This window comes from Acanthochromis polyacanthus, chromosome 8, assembly GCF_021347895.1.
Source record: "Acanthochromis polyacanthus isolate Apoly-LR-REF ecotype Palm Island chromosome 8, KAUST_Apoly_ChrSc, whole genome shotgun sequence".
NCBI classification, from domain to species: Eukaryota; Metazoa; Chordata; class Actinopteri; family Pomacentridae; genus Acanthochromis; species Acanthochromis polyacanthus.
Genome location: NC_067120.1, coordinates 26,921,436 through 26,941,511, shown reverse-complemented (window position 1 = coordinate 26,941,511; position 20,076 = coordinate 26,921,436). Strand labels below are relative to the sequence as shown.

The following is a 20,076-nucleotide window of genomic DNA, read 5'->3' as shown; positions in this document are numbered from 1 at the left end:
GTGGTACATAGCCTGTTACGAGAGAGAGATTAATCAGATCTAACATTGAAGAATTAATTAAAGGTAAAATCTCCTTGAAGAGTCTAGTTGGGATAGGATCTAAAAGACATGTTGATGCTTTGGATGTAGAAACTGTTGAAATTAGTTCAGAGAGACATATAGGAGTGAAGAATTCTAAATATTCATCAGGTCTAACAGCCAATTCAAAAGCATCTGTGACATTTGTAGGAAGGGCCAGATTATTTTTTTCTCTAATCATAACTATTTTATGTGTAAAGAAGCTCGTGAAGTCGTTACTGGTTAAAGCTAAAGGAATACAAGGTTCAACAGAGCTCTGACTCTTTGTCAGCCTGGCTACAGTGCTAAAGAGAAACCTAGGGTTGTTCTTGTTCTCATCTATTAAAGATGAATAATAAGTTGTCCTGGCATTATGAAACGCTTTTTATAGAATACTAGACTATTTTTCCAAGCCACATACACTTCCTCTGAATTAGTGGAATACCACTTTCTTTCAAGCTTTCAGGATGCCTGCTTTAAAGTCCGCAAAACGGGAGATGGTATGAAGCGTTCTCTGCAGCAACACAAAAACAATTTGGGAAACATGAGGGGATATTTCTCTTGGTTTTGTGACTCTTCAGGAGTGTGAAAAACAAAAAGCTCTGAGGCTTTGTCCACACGTAGCCGGCTAAATCATAAAACACATACATTTTTCTACGATTCGGCCTGTCATCCATGCGTAAACGTAGCTTTTGGATTTTAAAAAAGGAAGTTTGGAAAACTCCCGCCAAAGTGGAGATTTGGGAAAAACCCCGGGTAAGTGTTTATGCGTGGACAGAAAAAAGCGGACTTTTAGGAGCGTAAACATCACTGCCTGCGACAAAACTGCTTTGACGTCAGCCATCCAACCTTTGTAGACAATCTGAGCAGAATGGACATGCTCAAAACTGTACTGGTGTCAACAATAGTACAGGTGCTTTTTGCGTGTTTGTTCTTACAAGCTCATTTACTGCTCTACCTCGAGAGCACTGGAGAAGGACTGCTTTGACTTATATTTTTCACCTGATAACCATTCCACGTCCTTGGCATGTTTGACGCAAGAGACGCCACCGCCGCTTCTGGGGAGACCGGGATGCACAGGCAGCTGGTGGGAGAACTTTGAGATGAAAGTCGTCCTCCCGGAAGAATGGCGTGATAATTTCAGAATGTCAGGGTCCTCCTTGCTTTCCTTGTCGGAACTGCTCACATCAAAAGACAGTCCACTGTCATGCAATCACCAGTCAGTGTGGTCAAGAAAGTTGCCTGCACCCTGTACTACTTGGCTGACGAAGGTAGACTGAGGAAAAACTGCAAATGCGTTTGGTTTGTCAAAGCAGGTTGTCTCAAATTGTTAGACAGGTATGCAAGGCTATAACAGTGCATCTGGGACCCCAGTATATACAACTGCCTACAACTGAAAGTGCTGTTACTTCACTTGTGGAGAGATTTGAACAGATACATGGCTTGCCCCAGTGCCTCGGTGCTGTGGATGGCACTCATGTGGGAATTAAACAACCATCCTCCAATTCCGCTGACTACCTGAACAGAAAGGGTAATTTTACCTTAACCCTTTACGCTTCAGTGCGTCGTAGGTGTACCGCCGGCGGTACACCTACTAATTTGTATAGGAATTTCAAGAATGTCCGACGGCTGCAAACCCGATTATACAAACACTATACGCCGATGGAAAGCTTAGATTCTCATGAATCCGCCGGTATAAACCACTTTCAGATGTGATTACCACAGCGGGTGAGAAAAACACATTTGTCCGACAAAAACAAATATTCATCCATCCGTTCTCTATACACTGCTTCAACGCACACCACGCGACTCACATTTCCAGGTTCATTATTACACACAGAAAAAAAGATTCCACAAAAAACGGCCATAATCCAACCTTTTACATCCAGACGACACAAGCCAGTAAACTATTTTGTCCAAAACATGTCCTGAAGTCGGTATAAAATCCCCGAATCGGTCGTTTTCAAGGAAATGCACCTCGCGATGCGCGTCCAATATTCCCTGTATTTTTCGTCATTTTTTTATTTAAAAATAGAATATTAGCGATTTTTTTGTACTGAAAATGGCTGGAATTGACTGCAGCTTAAAGGGTTAAACATCCGGGCCAGTTGTGACTATAAGTACTGTAAAATGGCCGGGAAGCATACACGACGCTCGTGTCTTTGCCAACTTGTTGTAAAATGACTTTTTCAAAAGTGGAAATATTCCCTCAGAATATATTATATATGCACTCTGGTCTCCTGGTGTGGTTTGGAAACATTACAGAAGATGATCTCGCTCGGTTGGCGCAGACTGTAAAAACTGTGTCAAGAATCATTGGATCCCCTCTGCCTCAAATTGGTCAGCTGTTTGAAAAGCGCTGTAAGAAAAAGGTCCTGAGCAGTATGCAGGACCCCAGTCATCCTGCTCATGCTCTCTTCTCCTACCTGCCATCGGGGAGACGTCTGCGCTGCCTACAAACTAAGACCTGTAGATCTAGAGACAGTTTTTATCCTAAGGCGGTGTGGCTCATGAACATTAGCCTGAAGAGGCGCTAATAACTTTTTATTGTCTGTTGTTGGTGTTGTGTTTTTAAATTGTATTTATTATTTTTATCGTATTAACTTGTAGAGAGTGTGCCGAGGGCAAACCATTTTTCATTGCTTATGGTACTTTGTACCCTAATGTATATGACAATAAACTAAACTTGACTTGACTTGACTTCATTTTTTTGTAAAGCTAAATGGAAAACAGAAAAACATCAACACTGGTGAACTTACAGCTTACGTGCAAATGAAACTGTAGTTACCTCAAAAGAACATTGAGTTTGATGTAATTTGTCAACAATTATAAACATTAAGAGAAATAGAATTATTAATCATCACTGAAAAGCCTGGTGCCATATTTTGTTTATTGCGGAATTGATGACGTGAGACAGAAGCTTATTCTGACTGGATAAGCTTGATGTATATTTACATTTATTCGGTTACGTGTGGATGGAGATTTTTGTAGAAAACGGGGACGTGTGGCCGCAGGTTTTTTCCTAAACGGAGGGGGGGGGCAGATATTCGGTTTTAAAAATACCCAGCTACGTGTGGACATGGCCTGAGACTCGACAATGGGAGAAAAGAGGCTGGCACTGGGAGCGCCTGGAACAGAGACGGTCTCTACTAGCCTAGCCGCGCTAGACCCAGGTCTGAAGACACAAGGGTCTAGGAACTCTCGACAGGGAGGGAGGCGAGCTAAAAGGTAGTCTTTCAAATCACTCTGCAGCAATTGGGTAGGTATACAATCAATCTGCGCAACGAATAGGCTGACGTAGTTCCCAGAGCGCCGGAAATCAGAGGATGCGGGAGTTCGGTGAAGCCTTATTTATACAGTCAATGGGTGAAGCTCAAGTATATTACACACATGTTAACAGAAAGATTATTAAGAGTCGGTGCTAATGGAGCTCAACGACTGTTGTCGTTTATGTTGTCGACTCTGGCAGAGAATTAAATTCATTGCCGTGGGTTGTCTAGCACGGCTAGGCTAGTTGTTTCCGGTTGTTTCTGTCAGAATCGTCGCGCCTCTGTCGTCACTTAGTTACGCCCGCCTTCTGACTCTACACTTCACGCTGATTCGTCGGCCAGTTTTAGGAGCATCCAACCTCGAGGCTTACCGAGGGTAACTAGACCCACCCTAGCAGAGAATTAAATTCGTTGCCGTGAGTTGTCTAGCGTGGCTAGGCTAGGTCTCTACCAGTAAGAGAGCGGAATGTTTTAGAAGTACACAGAGGAGAGAGAGCCAAAGTATGAATTTGGAACCTTCTACCGTTTGTTTTTAGTCAGGGGATAGTTCTCTTGTGTTGTTTTAGTCCCCGTCTCTCTCCGTCAGCCTCCCCCTGCCCCTCGCTGTGTCTGAGAGTGGCTGCGGGCTGCGCTGTCCCCCCTCCTCACAGAGCGAACAGGTCTTTCAGGGTCCTATAGCCCATTTCCATTGTTTTTGCCATTGCAGAAACTGTGGTGGACAGAAAAAGTTTTTTGGAGTGACTTCTGAGGATTTTGTAAATATCTGTCCAGAAGTACCTAAAATTTTCCTGCATTTTAGTGCAAATAGTGGTATAACTGTATTGATTGGTAAATTTGCACATTATTTTATGACAAAAACAATTTATATTTTCATTCTAAGTTCTGAAAAGGGTTGGTTACACAGGTTTATGGTGTTCACAGTGAAGAATCTAACCTTATCCTACTTGGGCTTTGTATTTTTTCTGCAATTTTAGGTCGTACATTATATCAAAATGTATAAATAATTGTAGAATCACACAGGTGAAGTTGTGCTGAAATAATAGACACCAAGCAAAGCGAAATCAACAATTTTTAAGGTGAAATATAAATAAAATCAGAATTAGTCAAAAAGAGACCCAGACCTCTGAATTTTAAAATCACATGTGGCTCTTCATCCTTCTTTCAGACTTGTCAGATTGGTCTGAACTTTGCTAGTGAAGAAGAGGCCAAACGATTCAGAGCTGCCATCAATGACCTGCTCAACCGACGACAAAGGAAAACAGGTCAGTTTCACTGTGTGAGTTGTTCTTTTTTCTGCTTCCTCAGTCACTGTAACCTTTCATACCTTACACTGAAGAACTCATCTCCTCTTGTACTAACCCAGCCTGAATCTGAGCCCCAAACCAGTCTGCCTCACTCATGTCCAACTGTACCAGTGACATAAGCATAGTTTTTATTACCTCCGCCAAGGAGGTTATGTGACACCCGGCGTTTGTCTGTCTGTCTGTCTGTTAGCAAGATAACTCAAAAACGCCTGGGAAGATTCAGATGAAATTTTAAGGGGATGTAGACTATGGTAAGAGGAAGAACTGATTTAATTTTGGTGGCAATCCGGAAAGGATCCTGGATTCTGGATCACTTTGAATTTTTTAGTATGTTTTAGTATGTGGTCCAAAATATGACAAAAACATCATAGGTTAGTATGTCGTCCAACAAATTGGAGTAAGGTGTCCAGATAGCTCAACTGGTTAAGAAGGTGATTCGTAAACAGCACTGTATCAGAGACGCAGGTTCGATTCCAGCTCATGATCCTTTACTGCATGGGTTTCCTGTTTTCCTCTCTATCCTTGGCGGAGGTGTGCATTCTCTGAGTGCTTTTCTAGTTCTACATGAAAAATGAAAACACAAAGAAGTTTTGTTGTCTGCATTAATCATATCATCTCAAGCAATGTAAATATTGACATAATACAACAACAGTTAACATCAACATCAGTAAGGATTCATGCTTTTACTATGATTTGTATGTATCAAATCAGATACATACTGATGTTTACTGATGTTCTATTATGATGTTGGAGTAGATTTTGAAAAGGATGTAGGAAGGCAGCTTTAGAAGGAACCAAATAGTCCCACACACTATTGGACACATGGAGATCTAAGGACTGAAAAGTACTCACTAGCAGTTGATAATATGTTGTGTTGTCACCAAAAAAGGCAGGTTTTGTCATACAATATATAGAACAGTCATCTTTATGAACACAACGCATTGTCTGGAGAATTTTGTTTAAGTTTATGGAAAATTTTTCAGAACATATTTATGCAGAATAAAAGACTAGAATGTCCTCTATCACTGATTCCTGATTGTATTGTTCCAATGCACAGCTCCATGTTTTAATACCACATGTGGAACAACAAAGCTATCTTCAGTAGGGCTGCAACAATGAATCGATAAAATGGATAATAATCGATTATTAAAAGCGATGGCAACGAATTGCGTTATCGATTCGTTGTGTCACGCGATTCATGCGTCACTCGTCATGTCGCGGAGCCATCTACTTCACCTGCAGAGCGAGTTGAACAGAGCGAGGTGGAGACAGAGCAGAGGAGGCATTTTCAAAGGGAAGTAAATTCAACAAATGAAACATGACCAGCACAGAGAAAACAGTTTGACCGAAGTCCTCAAAAGTATGAGAGCATTTCACGCTTCACAAAACAAAGACATGCTGCGTGTCCACTACATGCGAATGCACGCATCTGAAAATCGCACTGATGCCGGAAAGTCACAAGCGGGCCAGTACGTGGTCACGTGACCGCGCTTTCAGCTTGACGGTCCAGTAGATGAGTCTGATAAACACAGCGGTTGGGCCGCAAACTTTCTCTATTATTTCGAAAACACTTCAGGGAAAAGTATTTCTAAAGCATTTGAGGCCAGAAATAATCTGTGCAGCAGCTGAACCTGTCCTCGTTTTAGTTCACCGACGGCTAGTTTAGGTGTTTAAGGACAGTAGAAGTTGAGTCTACTTTATAAAAATGAGCTGCAGGTAAACACACTGGATCGCAGCTGGAAACGCACCAACCGGCCACATGTGATGTGTCGCATCTCGTGGACACGCACCTTACGTCACTGCATTATCCTACATTTGTTCCGTTTTAAAGTGAGGAAACGCAATATCAGTCTCTCTGGTAGCTTGCCTGATGCTAGGGTTAGCTTATTAACTGATTAATGACAGAGATAGGGCGTGTGTGACTGTGAGAGAGAGGTTTTTTTCACTTTCATCAGCCAAAGCATGGTTTGAATATGCATTACAAATGAATGTAACTTGCACACTATAGTGGTAATAATTTGAAGATTAAGCCTCAAGTTTTAATTTTCTGACAACATCTGAGTGAAGACACTGGTCTGTGTTGGAGTGAGGCAGGATGAACTGCATTGACAAGCTTCATGATGAGAAAGACATCATGTACACCACAGCAAGCATCTGTCTCACTGAGAGCATCCTCAACATCAACGCCTCTGTCTATGGTTGAAGATGAAGGCTTCCCTATAATGATCTTATTTGTTCTGTCATTCCAAATCTTCTATTTTTGAATAAAGAGGTGGAAATTAAAAATGTTTTTTTATCCGATTCATCGATTAATCAAAAAAATAATCGGCCGATTAATCGATTATTAAAATAATCGTTAGTTGCAGCCCTAATCTTCAGTCACATCTGCATTAATGAATACAGCCAACCCTTCATCTTGAACTATAGTACAGACTAGAGGTGCTGTGAACAGTGACAGCAAGACCAGCTGTCTGTGGACACATTTGCTCTATGAGAGGGGTACAAGTCACTATAGACATGACAATCAGCTTTCAGTGTGTAAAATCTGGAAAGGTTTTTTTTAATCTGAAAACATGAATTGAGTTTGGCTTGGGACAGTTTTCTTTTCTCTGCTGCTCTGAGCTCAGCATCTTTCTCTCTGCTCTTGTGAAACTGTGTAGTAAATACCTCTGCTGTGAGGCTCCTCTTTGGCTTCCCTCCAGTTCCTCTCAGCATGCTGGCCTTTTGAAGTGCACAGTTCAAACTGTGCTGATGAGTAGAGAGTTCAAAGGCTCACAGAGCTCAGACACAGAAGGCTTTAAAGGTAGTGGAGGCGGGGCAGTGGATGCCACAACTTGGCTTTCAAATCTTTTGCTTCTCTTTTGCTTCTGTTCTTCTTCTACTCATGTAGAAGACTTCCTGACCCTTCTGCCTGCTGTGCCAAAGATGTTATCTTTTTCGGCTTTGATACCTCAGGGCTTTAAAACTACCAACTCATATGTGATAGTCACCGAATTGTAATAAGTAACCCTTATAACACTTCCTGACTCTTGGGACCGCTCACCTTCTTCTTGCCTATTCAAAAGTCCAAACAACTTTGATTTCATGTGTTCTAAAGTTCGTTGGTTCCTGTTGACTTTGTCCTGCGACTATAATTGTGTTAATTTTTCTTTTGCAGAGAAAAGAGGTGACCCTAAAAATGGTATGTTGAACTTAATATTCATCATGCAGCTTCAATAAATCAGATCAGCGTGATTAAGTGTTGTTTTGGTACTTTATTTACTAATATCTATCAGTATCGGCATTGATCTGTTAACTTTTGTTTATTGTGGGTTTTTTTTTTTTAACTCCAGCCTCAAAAATACCAATAACATGGACACAAGATTAAAAAATAAATGCATCCAGGTCACCTTTCCACATCCTCTGTATCAATAAAACATAACTAGTACAATACAGCACAAAATTTACACAGGAAACAACAACAGCACCACCATGCTTTAAAACCCATTCATTTCAGTGGCTTTTGCTAAATCAGAGTAGCTGTACTTGTATGAAAGCAAGACCAGCAGCTTTGCTCTACTGCACTAAATTGTTAGGTAACTCTTGCATTTACTGAATTTTCATGTTCTGCTCGTGCTTTCATGAGCTTTCACTGGGTGCTCTGGCTTATTTCCACAGCTCATAGACAAGCTTAGGTTAATTGATGATTCTAAATTTAGCCATAGGTGTGAAGGTGTGAGTACATGCATGCCTGGTTGTCCCTCCAATAGCAGTCTATGGTTATTAGATAAATATATGATGGGCATTTACACATGCACCGAAATGTGTAGTCTGAGCATCCTCCAGCTCTGAAAAACTGAGTTCTGCAGTCTGTATACCCATTTAAATATTTGTTTTAGACAAAATGTATGTATACTGTTACTGAACACAGAAAATCTGTCTCAGACTAGGTAACAATCCTAGAGGTATAGTGTTGACCAAAAATTTACATACACTTGTAAAGACCATGTATGTCATTGCAGTCTTGAGTTTCTAATGACTCCTATAACTCTAAATTTTCTATGATAGAATTATTGAAACCCATGCGTCTTTGTCACAGACACAAAAAAGAACAAAGAATAATAATGCATTTTAGTGCTTTCATAGATTAGTTATGAGTTATCTGAAAATATAGCAGATCAAAAATATACATATAGCAATGCTAATATTTGGTTAAATATCCCATTTTCACCTCGCCTTGATGTTTTTGCTAGCCATCCACATGCTTCTGTCAAATTTCAAGTTGTATGTTTGAGCACTCGTCCTACAGAATTGGTACAGTTAAACTAAACCTGTTGGCTTTCTGACAGCCTATTAGCTCATGATGATGTAAAACACGCTTGACTTTGGACAGTGATGAAAAAAAATGATACTTTGTAATGCAGTCATTTCGACTGACTAATGAACGTGGACAGTTCGCTCATAATTGTTCCAGCTGTGAGTCACCTACATGGGGAAAAAAAGTAGGAAAAATTAAATGGAAGTGCTCCAAGGTCTCACTTCCTGTTAATCTGCCCCGTACTTGCCATTTTACGAGGTGTGATGATAAAATATTCCAAGATTGTTCCCTCTAAATTTCAGCAGCCACGCCTTTTCTAAATGTTACCATCATCTACCTTAAAGTAGACTTCTGTGCAGCGATGCACTGCTCCAACTGGCCCTATAATGTTTCTAATGGTACTTGGAACTTCTAGCATGTAAAAATCTCAAGTACCGTCTGTGATGGGCGATGAATCTTGCCCACTGTCTTTAAAATGGCAGCCTTCCAACTTGAATTTCATGTTGGAAGTAAAAAGTCGCAGAGAGCAAAATCTGGCAAGTAGGGTGAGTCTGGAGTGGTTGTTGTGGCCGAACAATCCAGGCTACTCTCACTCACTACTCTGTGACCAGGCACAATATGCAGTCAGAGCACCTATTTGCCATCACATCACAGTTAAGGTCTATTGCCTTAAATGTTCTTCTTCAGACACCTCAGGATGTTACAGCAAAACTCTGCCTCAACAGTCTGACTCTAGGGGATTAATTCACAACACGCAATCCTTTGTCAAAGAAAACCTACAATATGTTCCTGGAGTGATGCTGACCTCATGCACACTCTCTGGTCTTTGAGACTGCAGGGTTTTTTTCTCTGCTGCTGTTTCGTCTCTAAGTAGTAGCTGCATCCCTCATCATCATTAATGATCTTTGACATGAAGGTTGGCTAATCAAGGATTGCTACCTGACACAGAATGTGGAGTTTTCTTGTCCTCTACAGTTTTGGGCCTATGGAGAAATTCCACATGCACACCTACCAGTGATCAACAGGTTACAACTGGTCCGGCTGTTGATAGTCCAATACGCACAGTCTCCTGACTTGTGACATGTACTGCTTGCACATGTTGCATCTGTATGACAGTTTTTTTTTTCATATAGACACGATGTGCATAGTCTAAGCTGTGTGATTACGCCACGTAATCTAATGAATGACCATTCTGTCACTAACAATGCGAAACGCCATCTAGAACAAAACTGAATAAATAGCTAAACAAGGAAACAAAGCCACGCATATAAATATCAAACACAGTGTCCAGGTAGAGTGCCAAAGCTTGTTTCCAGCATGAAACACCAGCTTTTTGGTTACAAACACACAAAGGCTGTTGCCTCACATTGCTCTGACCTGGATTAACTAACATCTTGTATGGTTGAGTTGTTTTGACTGAGATCAGCATTTGGGGTATCTGTTTGGACTCTCATTGTGATGTTTGTGGGCTTCAGTGATCCTACAGGATACATAGGTGACCAATTAGTAAACTGTATGCATCTGGTAGAAGATCTAACTGTACAGCAAGACTAATAAATCAGTCCCTCCAGGAATTCGCGATGTTGCGATTGCGCGAATTCACGCGAAATCAACTAGTCTCAGCGAATTTTGCGCGGCCTTGCAATTTTGTCCAATCACCACAACTGTCCCACAATTTTGGCCCGCCTCCCGTGAGTTCCACCAATCATAGCAGCTCCCCGCGCAAACGTGATGCATGTACATCACCGAATTCAGTTTCTTGCTTCTGGTTTTGATGATGCAGTCATGTGCGATACTAATGTCTCTCATTTACCAACAAAAATTACTGCTGAAGAGCTAAACTGTTTTACAACCGTGCAATATTGTGGTGGAATACAAAAAAGAAAAAAAAATCATTAATTGATACACACTTTTTTTTAAAACACGAAACATATTAGAACGACTGAAATGAGCGGACAACATACCAGACAAATCACCATGATGGAAACTGTTGCATCCAGATCCCTTAGAGCACTGAAAGAATGAGGTAAATTACATTAATTATTCTCCCAAAGAACATGGCGGAGTTATGTGACGATCACGTGTGTGAATTCTTCCAACATAACTCGAAAACGGACTCAGGGATTTGAATGAAATTTTCAGGGTCGGTCAAAAATGACACAAGGACCAACTGATTAGACTTCTGCAGTGATACGGCTTAAAGTTTGGATCCACAGATTTTTTTTTAAGGATCCATAGCAGCACGGCATCTGATAGCGGCACGGTAACCATGGCAACAAGTGAACGCTACCTCAGCGGCCTGATGACGATCACATGATTGTGATCCTACTACAAATCTACCACTGTGGACGTATCGGAAATGACACAAGGAACAACTGATTAATTGCGGGGGTGTTTCTGAGTCCCATCGATTCCCGTCGCCCGCTACATGTTTAGGTCACTCGATTCAGTATGCACACATACATAACACACCTGTGTTCAGCACAAGGTCAGGTAATGAACTGTCTTGGTGGAGTACTGTGCTCTCTCAGCGCTGTTCTTGTTAATTGACATGACAAGCCGTAAGCATGTGTGAACACGTGTGGCAAGAAGTGAAATTAACTTTTTAAGCCACTGACAGATGTGCCCAAATAAGATTCATTCAATAGTAAATTATCATTTTGTTTCGCAAATCTACCAACCACGTCATATTAAACCAGTATCTGGCTGCTGCTAATGTCCCACCATAGTGTGCCAGCTTTTGTGGAAATGAGTTGGAACGTTAAATAATTAATTTCGGAATAAATATTGTCAATTACAATGTTGAAACATGTTCTACAAGCTCAGTGTTTCCCCTCCTATATGACCAACGAGGCAGGCCGCCTCGCTGGTATAGGCCACCGCCTCTTTACAATTTTGCCGACATTGCTGCCTCACTGGTCCGCGCCAAAAAAAAGAAAAGAAAAAAGTAATGCTAAAATATTAGAAAGCATTGACACATAAGTCCGGTATATTCGCCGCTGAAATCAACAAGCCAGAATGGCAGCCTTTTCTCGCCGTGGCTGAAGACAGCAAGGCACATCCCCATTGGTCGGTAACACTCACTTAAGGTGGAACTGCATTTTCAGGCTCCAGTCAAAACATTTAGGCACGACAAAACCCCTTCTCACGAACGAGACAAATGATTTCAACGGAATATAAAGTTCCTACTTTCTTTTGATTAAATGATTTATAGAGTGCCCAAAATTATATCGTTCAATGGCAAAACAAATTCTGTGTTCAAATTCTAGTTCTGTGTTCAAAAAGGTAACAGTTTTGAAAACAGAACTAACTCCTTCAGAAAACCAATTGTTAACCCAGAGTTGAAGTTTTCTTTCACATTTTTAAGTAAAATGAAGGTCATGACATAACCTTTTTGTTATAAATAAAAATGAAGTGGGAATTTGGTACCTAACATGTAGTTGTTTTTAGAATAAAAGTAAGTCACCACTTCATTCCAGATTCAAGTCCTTTGTCATCTTTTTCAAATTTGTAATAAGAACTGATGTGGCATTTTGGAATGGCTTGTGGAAATCTGACCAGAATATAATAGACTGGACTAGTTGACATGTTTTGATCGCAAGGACAAGTGGGTTTATATTTGTCATATTTTCTCCCTATCACTAATTTTTAGAAAAGAAACATGAAATTTTTATTTAATTTATTTTTTGGAAATGGCTACAAATACAACAAAATGTGCTCCAAATTGTGCCAGAATGCCCCATTTTGCCTCTTAATTTTCAAAATTTTTCCTTGCCTACACCCCACCACCTCACAGCCATTTCAACCCAGGGGAAACACTGCAGGCTGGAAAAAAATGCAGCTTTTTAGCAACTGTCACTGTCTCCTGCAAATTCATCACAACAAATAAGCTTAAAACATCGCAACTTTTATCGCAATTTTTTAGAAAAGCTGCCGCGAATTCAGGCATTTTCGGCCGCAACAATCGCGATAAACAACCGCGAAATCCTGGAGGGACTGATAAATACAGTGTTAATGCCCAAAGCAGATGTTTTTTGTGTGTGTGTGGATGACGACAGCAGTCTGCAGTAGGCATTGTGTTGTTTCCTGCACGTTGGCAGCGTTGTTCTACACTCTGTGTGACTCACACACTGACATAGCGTAGAGTCTGCCGCAGGTTAATCTGGTCAGCAGGAAGACCATCTGTGCCATATGTAGAACACATGGTCTCTGTAGTTGTACCCTTTAAACCTTGTTGTGATGCACATTAGTCCTAATCCGTAATCCCTAGGCACTGCTGCTGTTTATCTGGTTTTGTATGGATATAATTTATTCCTTGATAAAAATGTTGTGGTTTTTTTTTAAGAAGTCCGCTTAACATTTTGTAAACATAAGTGTAAATGGGACTGGGGGGAGCTGAGGGCTGGGGGCCGGAGTCTATCCCAGCTGACTTGGGGCAAAGGCATGGGACCCCCCGGAAAGGTTGACCGTCTGTCGCAGGACTACATATACCGATATACAATCGCACTCGTTTTCACACCTACGGGCAGTTTAGAATAATCACCTAACTTCAGCATGTTTTTGGACTGTGGGAGGAAGCTGGAGTACCTGGAGAAAACCCATGCATGCACAGGGAGAACGTGCAAGCTCCATGCAGAAAGCTCCTGGGAAGGCCAGGTCTAGCTGCATGGCACAGTGCTAACCAGAGGTGGGTAGTAACGAGTTACATTTACTCCGTTGCATTACTTAACCCTTTAAGCTTCAGTCAATTCCAGCCGTTTTCAGTACAAAAAATCGCTAATGTTCTATTTTTAAATAAAAAAAATTACGAAAAATACGGGGAATATTGGACGGGCATCACGAGGTGCATTTCCTTGAAAATGACCGATTCGGGGATTTTATACGACTTCAGGACATGTTTTGGACAAAATAGTTTACTGGCTTGTGTCGTCTGGATGTAAAAGGTTGGATTATGGCCGTTTTTTGTGGAATCTTTTTTTCTGTGTGTAGTAATGAACCCGGAAATGTGAGTCGCGCTGTGTGCGTTGAAGCCGTGTATAGAGAACGGATGGATGAATATTTGTTTTTGTCGGACAAATGTGTTTTTCTCACCCGCTGTAGTAATCGCATCTGAAAGTGGTTTATACCGGCGGATTCATGAGAATCTAAGCTTTCCATCGGCGTATAGTGTTTGTATAATCGTGTTTGCAGCCGTCGGACATTCTTGAAATTCCTATGCAAATTAGTAGGTGTACCGCCGGCGGTACACCTACGACGCACTGAAGCGTAAAGAGTTAAGTAACTTTTTGAAAAAAATGTACTTCTGAGAGTAGTTTTTCTCTACCATACTTTTTATTTTTACTTGAGTAGATTTGTGAAGAAGAAACGCTAGTCTTACAGTGGGCTACACTCAACTCCTTACTTGTTTATTTACCGCATTAGATCTGCTTTATTTTGCCAGAGAAAAGCCCCAGTGGATCTACCACATGACTATGTTTCACCAATCAGACGAAGCAACAATAATCACGTGACTGCGTTTCACCAGATGTCGCCCTGCCGACACATGACCACATACTAACTGTAGCAGCATCGCGACACAAACTGTACACACGTCGCAGACGAAATGAAAAAAACGGGGACATTTTCGAGACGTTTGATCTTGCTTTGGAGTCTGAAACCATTAGCAGAGCTTTAGCATGGATATCTTGGGCTTTTGTTATTTATTTTTGGTATTTTTCATTATTTGGAAATACCATGATTTGCACATTATTTTACATTTTTGTCTGTCTGATCACATCATTTCTAAAAAACAAATCGGGCATTACAATCAAACAGTTACTCAGTACTTTCAGTACTTGAGTAGTCCTTTCACCAAATACTTTTTTACTCGAGTAATTTTTTGGATGACTACTTTTCACTTATACTTGAGTGATATGTTGAAGTAATGTTACTCTAACTTGAGTGCGATTTTTGACTACTCGACCCACCTCTGGTGCTAACCACCACGCCACTGTGCAGCCCGCAACAAAGGTCCCCCACGTAAAATTGCTGACCAGACACCTCCAACTGCTGACAAGGTGTGACTATTACTCAGTCATGCAATCCAAGAGACTTCAAAGGCATTTTTTATGTTTGTGATATCCAAGTGGAGTGCGCAGCACAACACAGACGCAAACCAGGGAGTGAGCAGTTTTTTTAGTTTGTGGGCTAGCTACAATTCTCATACAAAGGAATGAACTCTGTTGAGTCCCATACTCAGTTCTTAAAATTCATCTGTGAGTTGTGTTGTTATACACTTTTGACACCCTCCATTAGAAAGCTCTGTTTTCAGGCTTATTGTCGGCAGAAGGACAAAACACAGCACAAAAACATTTAGCCACTTTAATCACGACGTAACAAAGAAGGTAATTTGTCTAATGAGCCTCTAAAGACTTAACTGACCTTTCATGAATTAAAGCCTTCAATTGTTCTGTTTTGTATGATTCTCTTATGCCTCCTGGGTTCAAATCATAAGTGGTTCACTTTAATTAAAGTGATTCGTGAGCCAGTATAGGAAACCTATATAGCTGTTGTAAATTTTTGGCTGTGTGTTTTTATTAGACATTTGTTTGCATAGTGCTGTTGACCAATTGTGCTAGTAATAATGAAGTACTTTAAAGTGAAGGAGTGCATATCCTGTGTTTTTAGTTATGGTTGTGGAACTTATATAATTGAGTAACTAGTTGTATTTGCAAAATTAGGCACTGACAAGTCTCTGCTTCAGGCTGAATGAAGAGTAAACATAGCAGTTTGGGTAAAATGGCTTCAGTGCAATGCATGTCTTTTTGTCCTTATTCTTCCCAAACGTACATGCTATTTTAGTGTGTTTGTTTGGCTGCACCTGAACACCAAAAATGAACAAAGTTGTGAGTAATGGTCCCAGTGCATCAGACCACCTGTTAGTTAGCTGTGTTTGCACGTTATCTGAATGACTTTTTACTTTCATTAAGTCCTCTGACTTTTGGCAAAATGTGATGCTGTAAAGACTGTCCCCAGGATGCTTTGAACAGGTCAGTCATCTCTTTGCTTCATGGACGTGCCTGGATCCAAGAACAATCTGGAAATTTGTACATAGTCATATTGTCAAATTTACTTTATTTGCAGTGAATGGATATTATGTGTTACATTGCACGAAAAGATAATAAACACAGCACGTGTAACTAATATTGTGTGTGATTAATTTACGGCAGTGTTAAAATCTATTTTAGTAAGCGTTAGGCATGGGATAAAAATGTAGATAGCTGTAACATAAAATTCAATGAGTAATATGAATCTGACCAGACATTTAAAGTCAGCTCTCAGAAGTTTAAAGATTCAGTAGTTTTTGTCTTTTTTGTCAATACCATCATATTGATGCCCCATTAAGAACCATCCCAGCAGCTCTCCTTGAAAGTGGGAAATGACCAATAACCATGTCCTGGGCCTCAGGAGACAACAGGTTTGAGGCAAGCCTTTTGGTCTGGTCAGAGAAATCCAGCATTTGTGGAGGGGCCAGGGATTTAGACTGGGATTAGCAATAGATTAGTGGTTATGTCAGATGTTGTTGAGGAATTATTGAGATTATAAGGAATTCGAGGACTGAATGGCTCAGACCAAAAGGAGGAGAGCAACGGTCAACATGTCCATTAGAAAGGATGGCTTAAAGGTCAGTGCAGACAGATGAAGTCACGATTAATGAACATGAAACAGAGAATTTAAAGCCGCCCTTTGCCATATTGATGCCTTAGGTACACAGATTATTAAAGCAGTATTGATGATTGATATAGCTAAAAAATCAATTTCTGTAATTGAAATCCATTAGTTAACTAAGGCAACGCAAAGAAAGAAAATAGCATACTTTTCTTATTTTGAGTGGCGTTACATTGAAAAAGCTTCTAGATTCTAACTTTTTGAACTGTGCAGAAGCCCTGAATAGTAAAATGTTGTACTGAACAAACAGCCTACTGATGCTAAAGAGCCTGTTCAGTGGCGGAGCTAAACATGTAAAATTTAAATGAGATCTAATGGCAAACTTGAAGTATGAGAAATCATTAACATTTGTCCCATACTGTGTACAGGTCCGGCTCTGCCCATGGCCACAGTGGACATCAAGAACCCAGAGATCAACAATGTCCGATTCCACAACTCCCACAGCCACCAGCAGCCGTACCACCTTAACAACATGCTGAGCCACAGCGGCTTGACCCGGAAGGACAAAAAGACCAAAGGCAAGAAGAAGAAGCTGACCAAGGCTGATATCGGCACACCCAGCAACTTCCAGTGAGTCGCAGTTAACATCACTGAGAACTTCAGCACTAATTAATCAGATCAGGCATTGTCTTTTATTATTCTTCGTAACTGTCCGTAAAATATCTAAAAAGTAATGGAAAAAAGCCCTTCAGAATTTGTAGACGTGGTAGGGATGTTCTTTTTTGTGTGAAACACAATCCCAAACCTACAATTATTAAAGTGACAAATTAGTGAAAGTTCAGAAGAGTTGGAGCAAGTAGGTTTTGGCTTTTTTGTTTGGACCAGTGTCTCAAACTATTTCTTATCAAAATATTTCAAGTTGAGTTGAATTTTCTCAATTTGGCAATTAGTCAACTAATTCTTTCAGTTCTAGTTAGGTGATTCACAAAAGGCAGAATCAAAAGGTTGGGCCCGATCCAAAGACAAAGACTGGGTAACACTCTAGAACAGTGGTCGGCAACTGGCGGCCCGCAGGCCAAAACTGGCCCGTCAGGAATAATATCTGGCCTGCCAGATGATTTTGAAAATTTGATTTGGCACAGAGCCAAGCCAGTCCGTCACTGCAACACGAAACTCGCGTGGTCGGCTACTGCTGGGCATTTCCGCGTTTGCGCTACTGGTCGGACAAGGTTGTAGCCAGATTTCACTGAGCAACAGTGTGTGCAAAACGTGTGTGTCTCGGGAGTCATTTTTAATACATCTGTGATCAGAATTGAGACGTGTGTCCCAAGCAGCAGCGATCAGTTGTAGAAGCTCTGTTGCTCGCGGTACCTCACCCCCCCCCCCCCCCCCCCCCCCCCCCGCGGAATTGGAGCGCAGCCCCACCGCAGGTTGGCCCGCTGTTCTATTGTTTACAAACATTTTGGCCCGAGGCCACATCTACTTGCCGACCCCTGCTCTAGAACCTCTGAATCTTATATTTCCCAAACAGCAGCTTAACAGTATCTATCTTTCATTAGAGCTTCACTGTCCAGCAAACACTTGCAACTTCAAAGATCTCCAGTATTGTAGCACAAGTTTTTGGTTGTTTGTTGTTGCATTTTTTTTTTTGTTTTGTTTTTTGTAACCTCAAGTCCAAGTTCAGATGCAATAGGTTACATTCTAGTACTTTATTCACTGAGTTGTAGTCGTAGGTGTACTCAAAACTATTGAACTGATTCACTTGAAAATCAATCTTCCTTTAAAGTAAGGTCTGATGGGCTAAATTAGTAAAATGGTCAGCAGGACTGTAACATGTACAGTTGGCCTTTAATGTGCTATAACCTTGAAGGCAAAGGCTAATTCAGTCAAGAGTTTAAAAGGAAGTTCAGCTTCTGTATTGTCTGTGCTGTCTGATCCAGCAGTGACAGTCTGCTTAATGGCAGCAGTAAACATGTTACGTAGAGTCTGAGTGCTCAATGACCACACTGTCAAGAGTGCGAGTGAGTGTGTGTGTAGGCTCTCAGTATTTAGCATATGCACATTGTCCTCCTCGTGCACATGGACACACAGTTTATTTACTTCTGTATATTTACATGTTGGCACGTGTGATCTCACCACATATCTGTCCCATCTTCTTCAGACATATCGGTCACGTGGGATGGGACCCAAACACAGGTTTTGATGTGAGTATCCCTCTTTACACACACGATCACACACAAGAGCACAATAGTAACCTGTGTGGTGGCTGCATGATGAAATCGCACAATAGGCTCTTGTAGCTTCTTGCTCATATTCACAGACATCTCACTGCATCTGAGAAGCTGCACAGACACTGAATGGTCCAGAGAGAACCCAAATGCAGCCTCGTAAACTAACTATTGAGCAGCAAGATGGGGAAATGAATATGGATGGTAAATACAAACTTTTTAAGGCACTCCTCTCTTTTATTAATTAGTGAGTAATGTGCTACTTCATTCTACTCTCCCTAATGTCATATTCATAAGGTTGTATACGGTACTTTCCGGAATATAAGCCGCTACTTTTTTCACACACTTTGAACCCTGCGGCTCATACAATGATGCGGCTAATGTATAGATTTTTACGGGCGAACTTCATGCCATCAATACGTTTAGCCTTGTCACATCAGACCAATGAAATTACCGAACAGGGCACAGTGGACCAATGAAACTTTTGAAACTGAATTGAATCAAACGCGGTCACACTACATTCTTCAGATCAGTCATTTTGCGCATCATACACACACACTCATAATGGAAAACACGAAGAAATGCATATGATGCAGCTTTTAAGTTTGTTTTTTTTTTATTTTAATTTATTTATTTGGACGCAACAGTGCATATTAATGAACATAAAATCTCATAATAGTTTACACAAGGTTGCAGTAAATATGCCATATTTAGCACAAGGCTAATATCCATCTGTTGTTCCACACATAAAAGAAAAAATAAAAGATAAATCCAGGATGGCAGCAGAGATAGGGGGATTTGACACCATCAACCACTACACATTATGTTCTACAAGACAAGTAAGATTTAAACCATGATATGGCGTCTGCAACAAAATTAAAATATGTGAGCTTTGCCAATTGGATTTGATGGTTAACAGCGTTCAAATGCCTTCTTGAGATCTAAAAACATGACTTCTACTCAGAGGTCCTTGTCCAGTAGAGAATGAACTTTTTTAGTAAAAACACAGTTCGCCGTTTCTGTTGAATGATTTGCCCTGAAGCCAAATTGCATGTGATGTAGTGGGGTGCTCCCTTTGTCAAGATGTCTGGTAAGCTGATTTGCTGTCCATTTTGCAGCATCCCTCAAAACTATTGGGAGGATGCTGATTGGCCAATAGTTGGCTACCTGTGTTTCAGTTTTAAAGATGGGTGTTACAGTGGCCTCCTTCCAAGAGGGTGGAACTGTTTTTTTTAATGATAGACTGATTAACCATAAGAGTGATGAGTCGTACA

At 40.8% G+C, this 20,076-nt stretch overlaps 1 protein-coding gene across 2 annotated transcripts in view; it reads left to right on the top strand.

Moving 5' to 3' along the window:
* The window catches only part of wasla (WASP like actin nucleation promoting factor a), a 58,429-nt gene that overhangs the window by 14,621 nt on the left and 23,732 nt on the right, over nt 1–20,076 (top strand). Inside the window, exons 4-7 of one of the 2 annotated variants that reach the window (XM_051951572.1) lie at nt 4,492–4,588; nt 7,788–7,811; nt 17,003–17,204; nt 18,736–18,778. In XM_051951572.1, coding sequence (XP_051807532.1) covers nt 4,492–4,588; nt 7,788–7,811; nt 17,003–17,204; nt 18,736–18,778 — 366 coding nt within the window. The remainder of the gene's footprint in view (nt 1–4,491; nt 4,589–7,787; nt 7,812–17,002; nt 17,205–18,735; nt 18,779–20,076) is intronic. The other variant, XM_051951573.1, reaches the window with a different exon arrangement.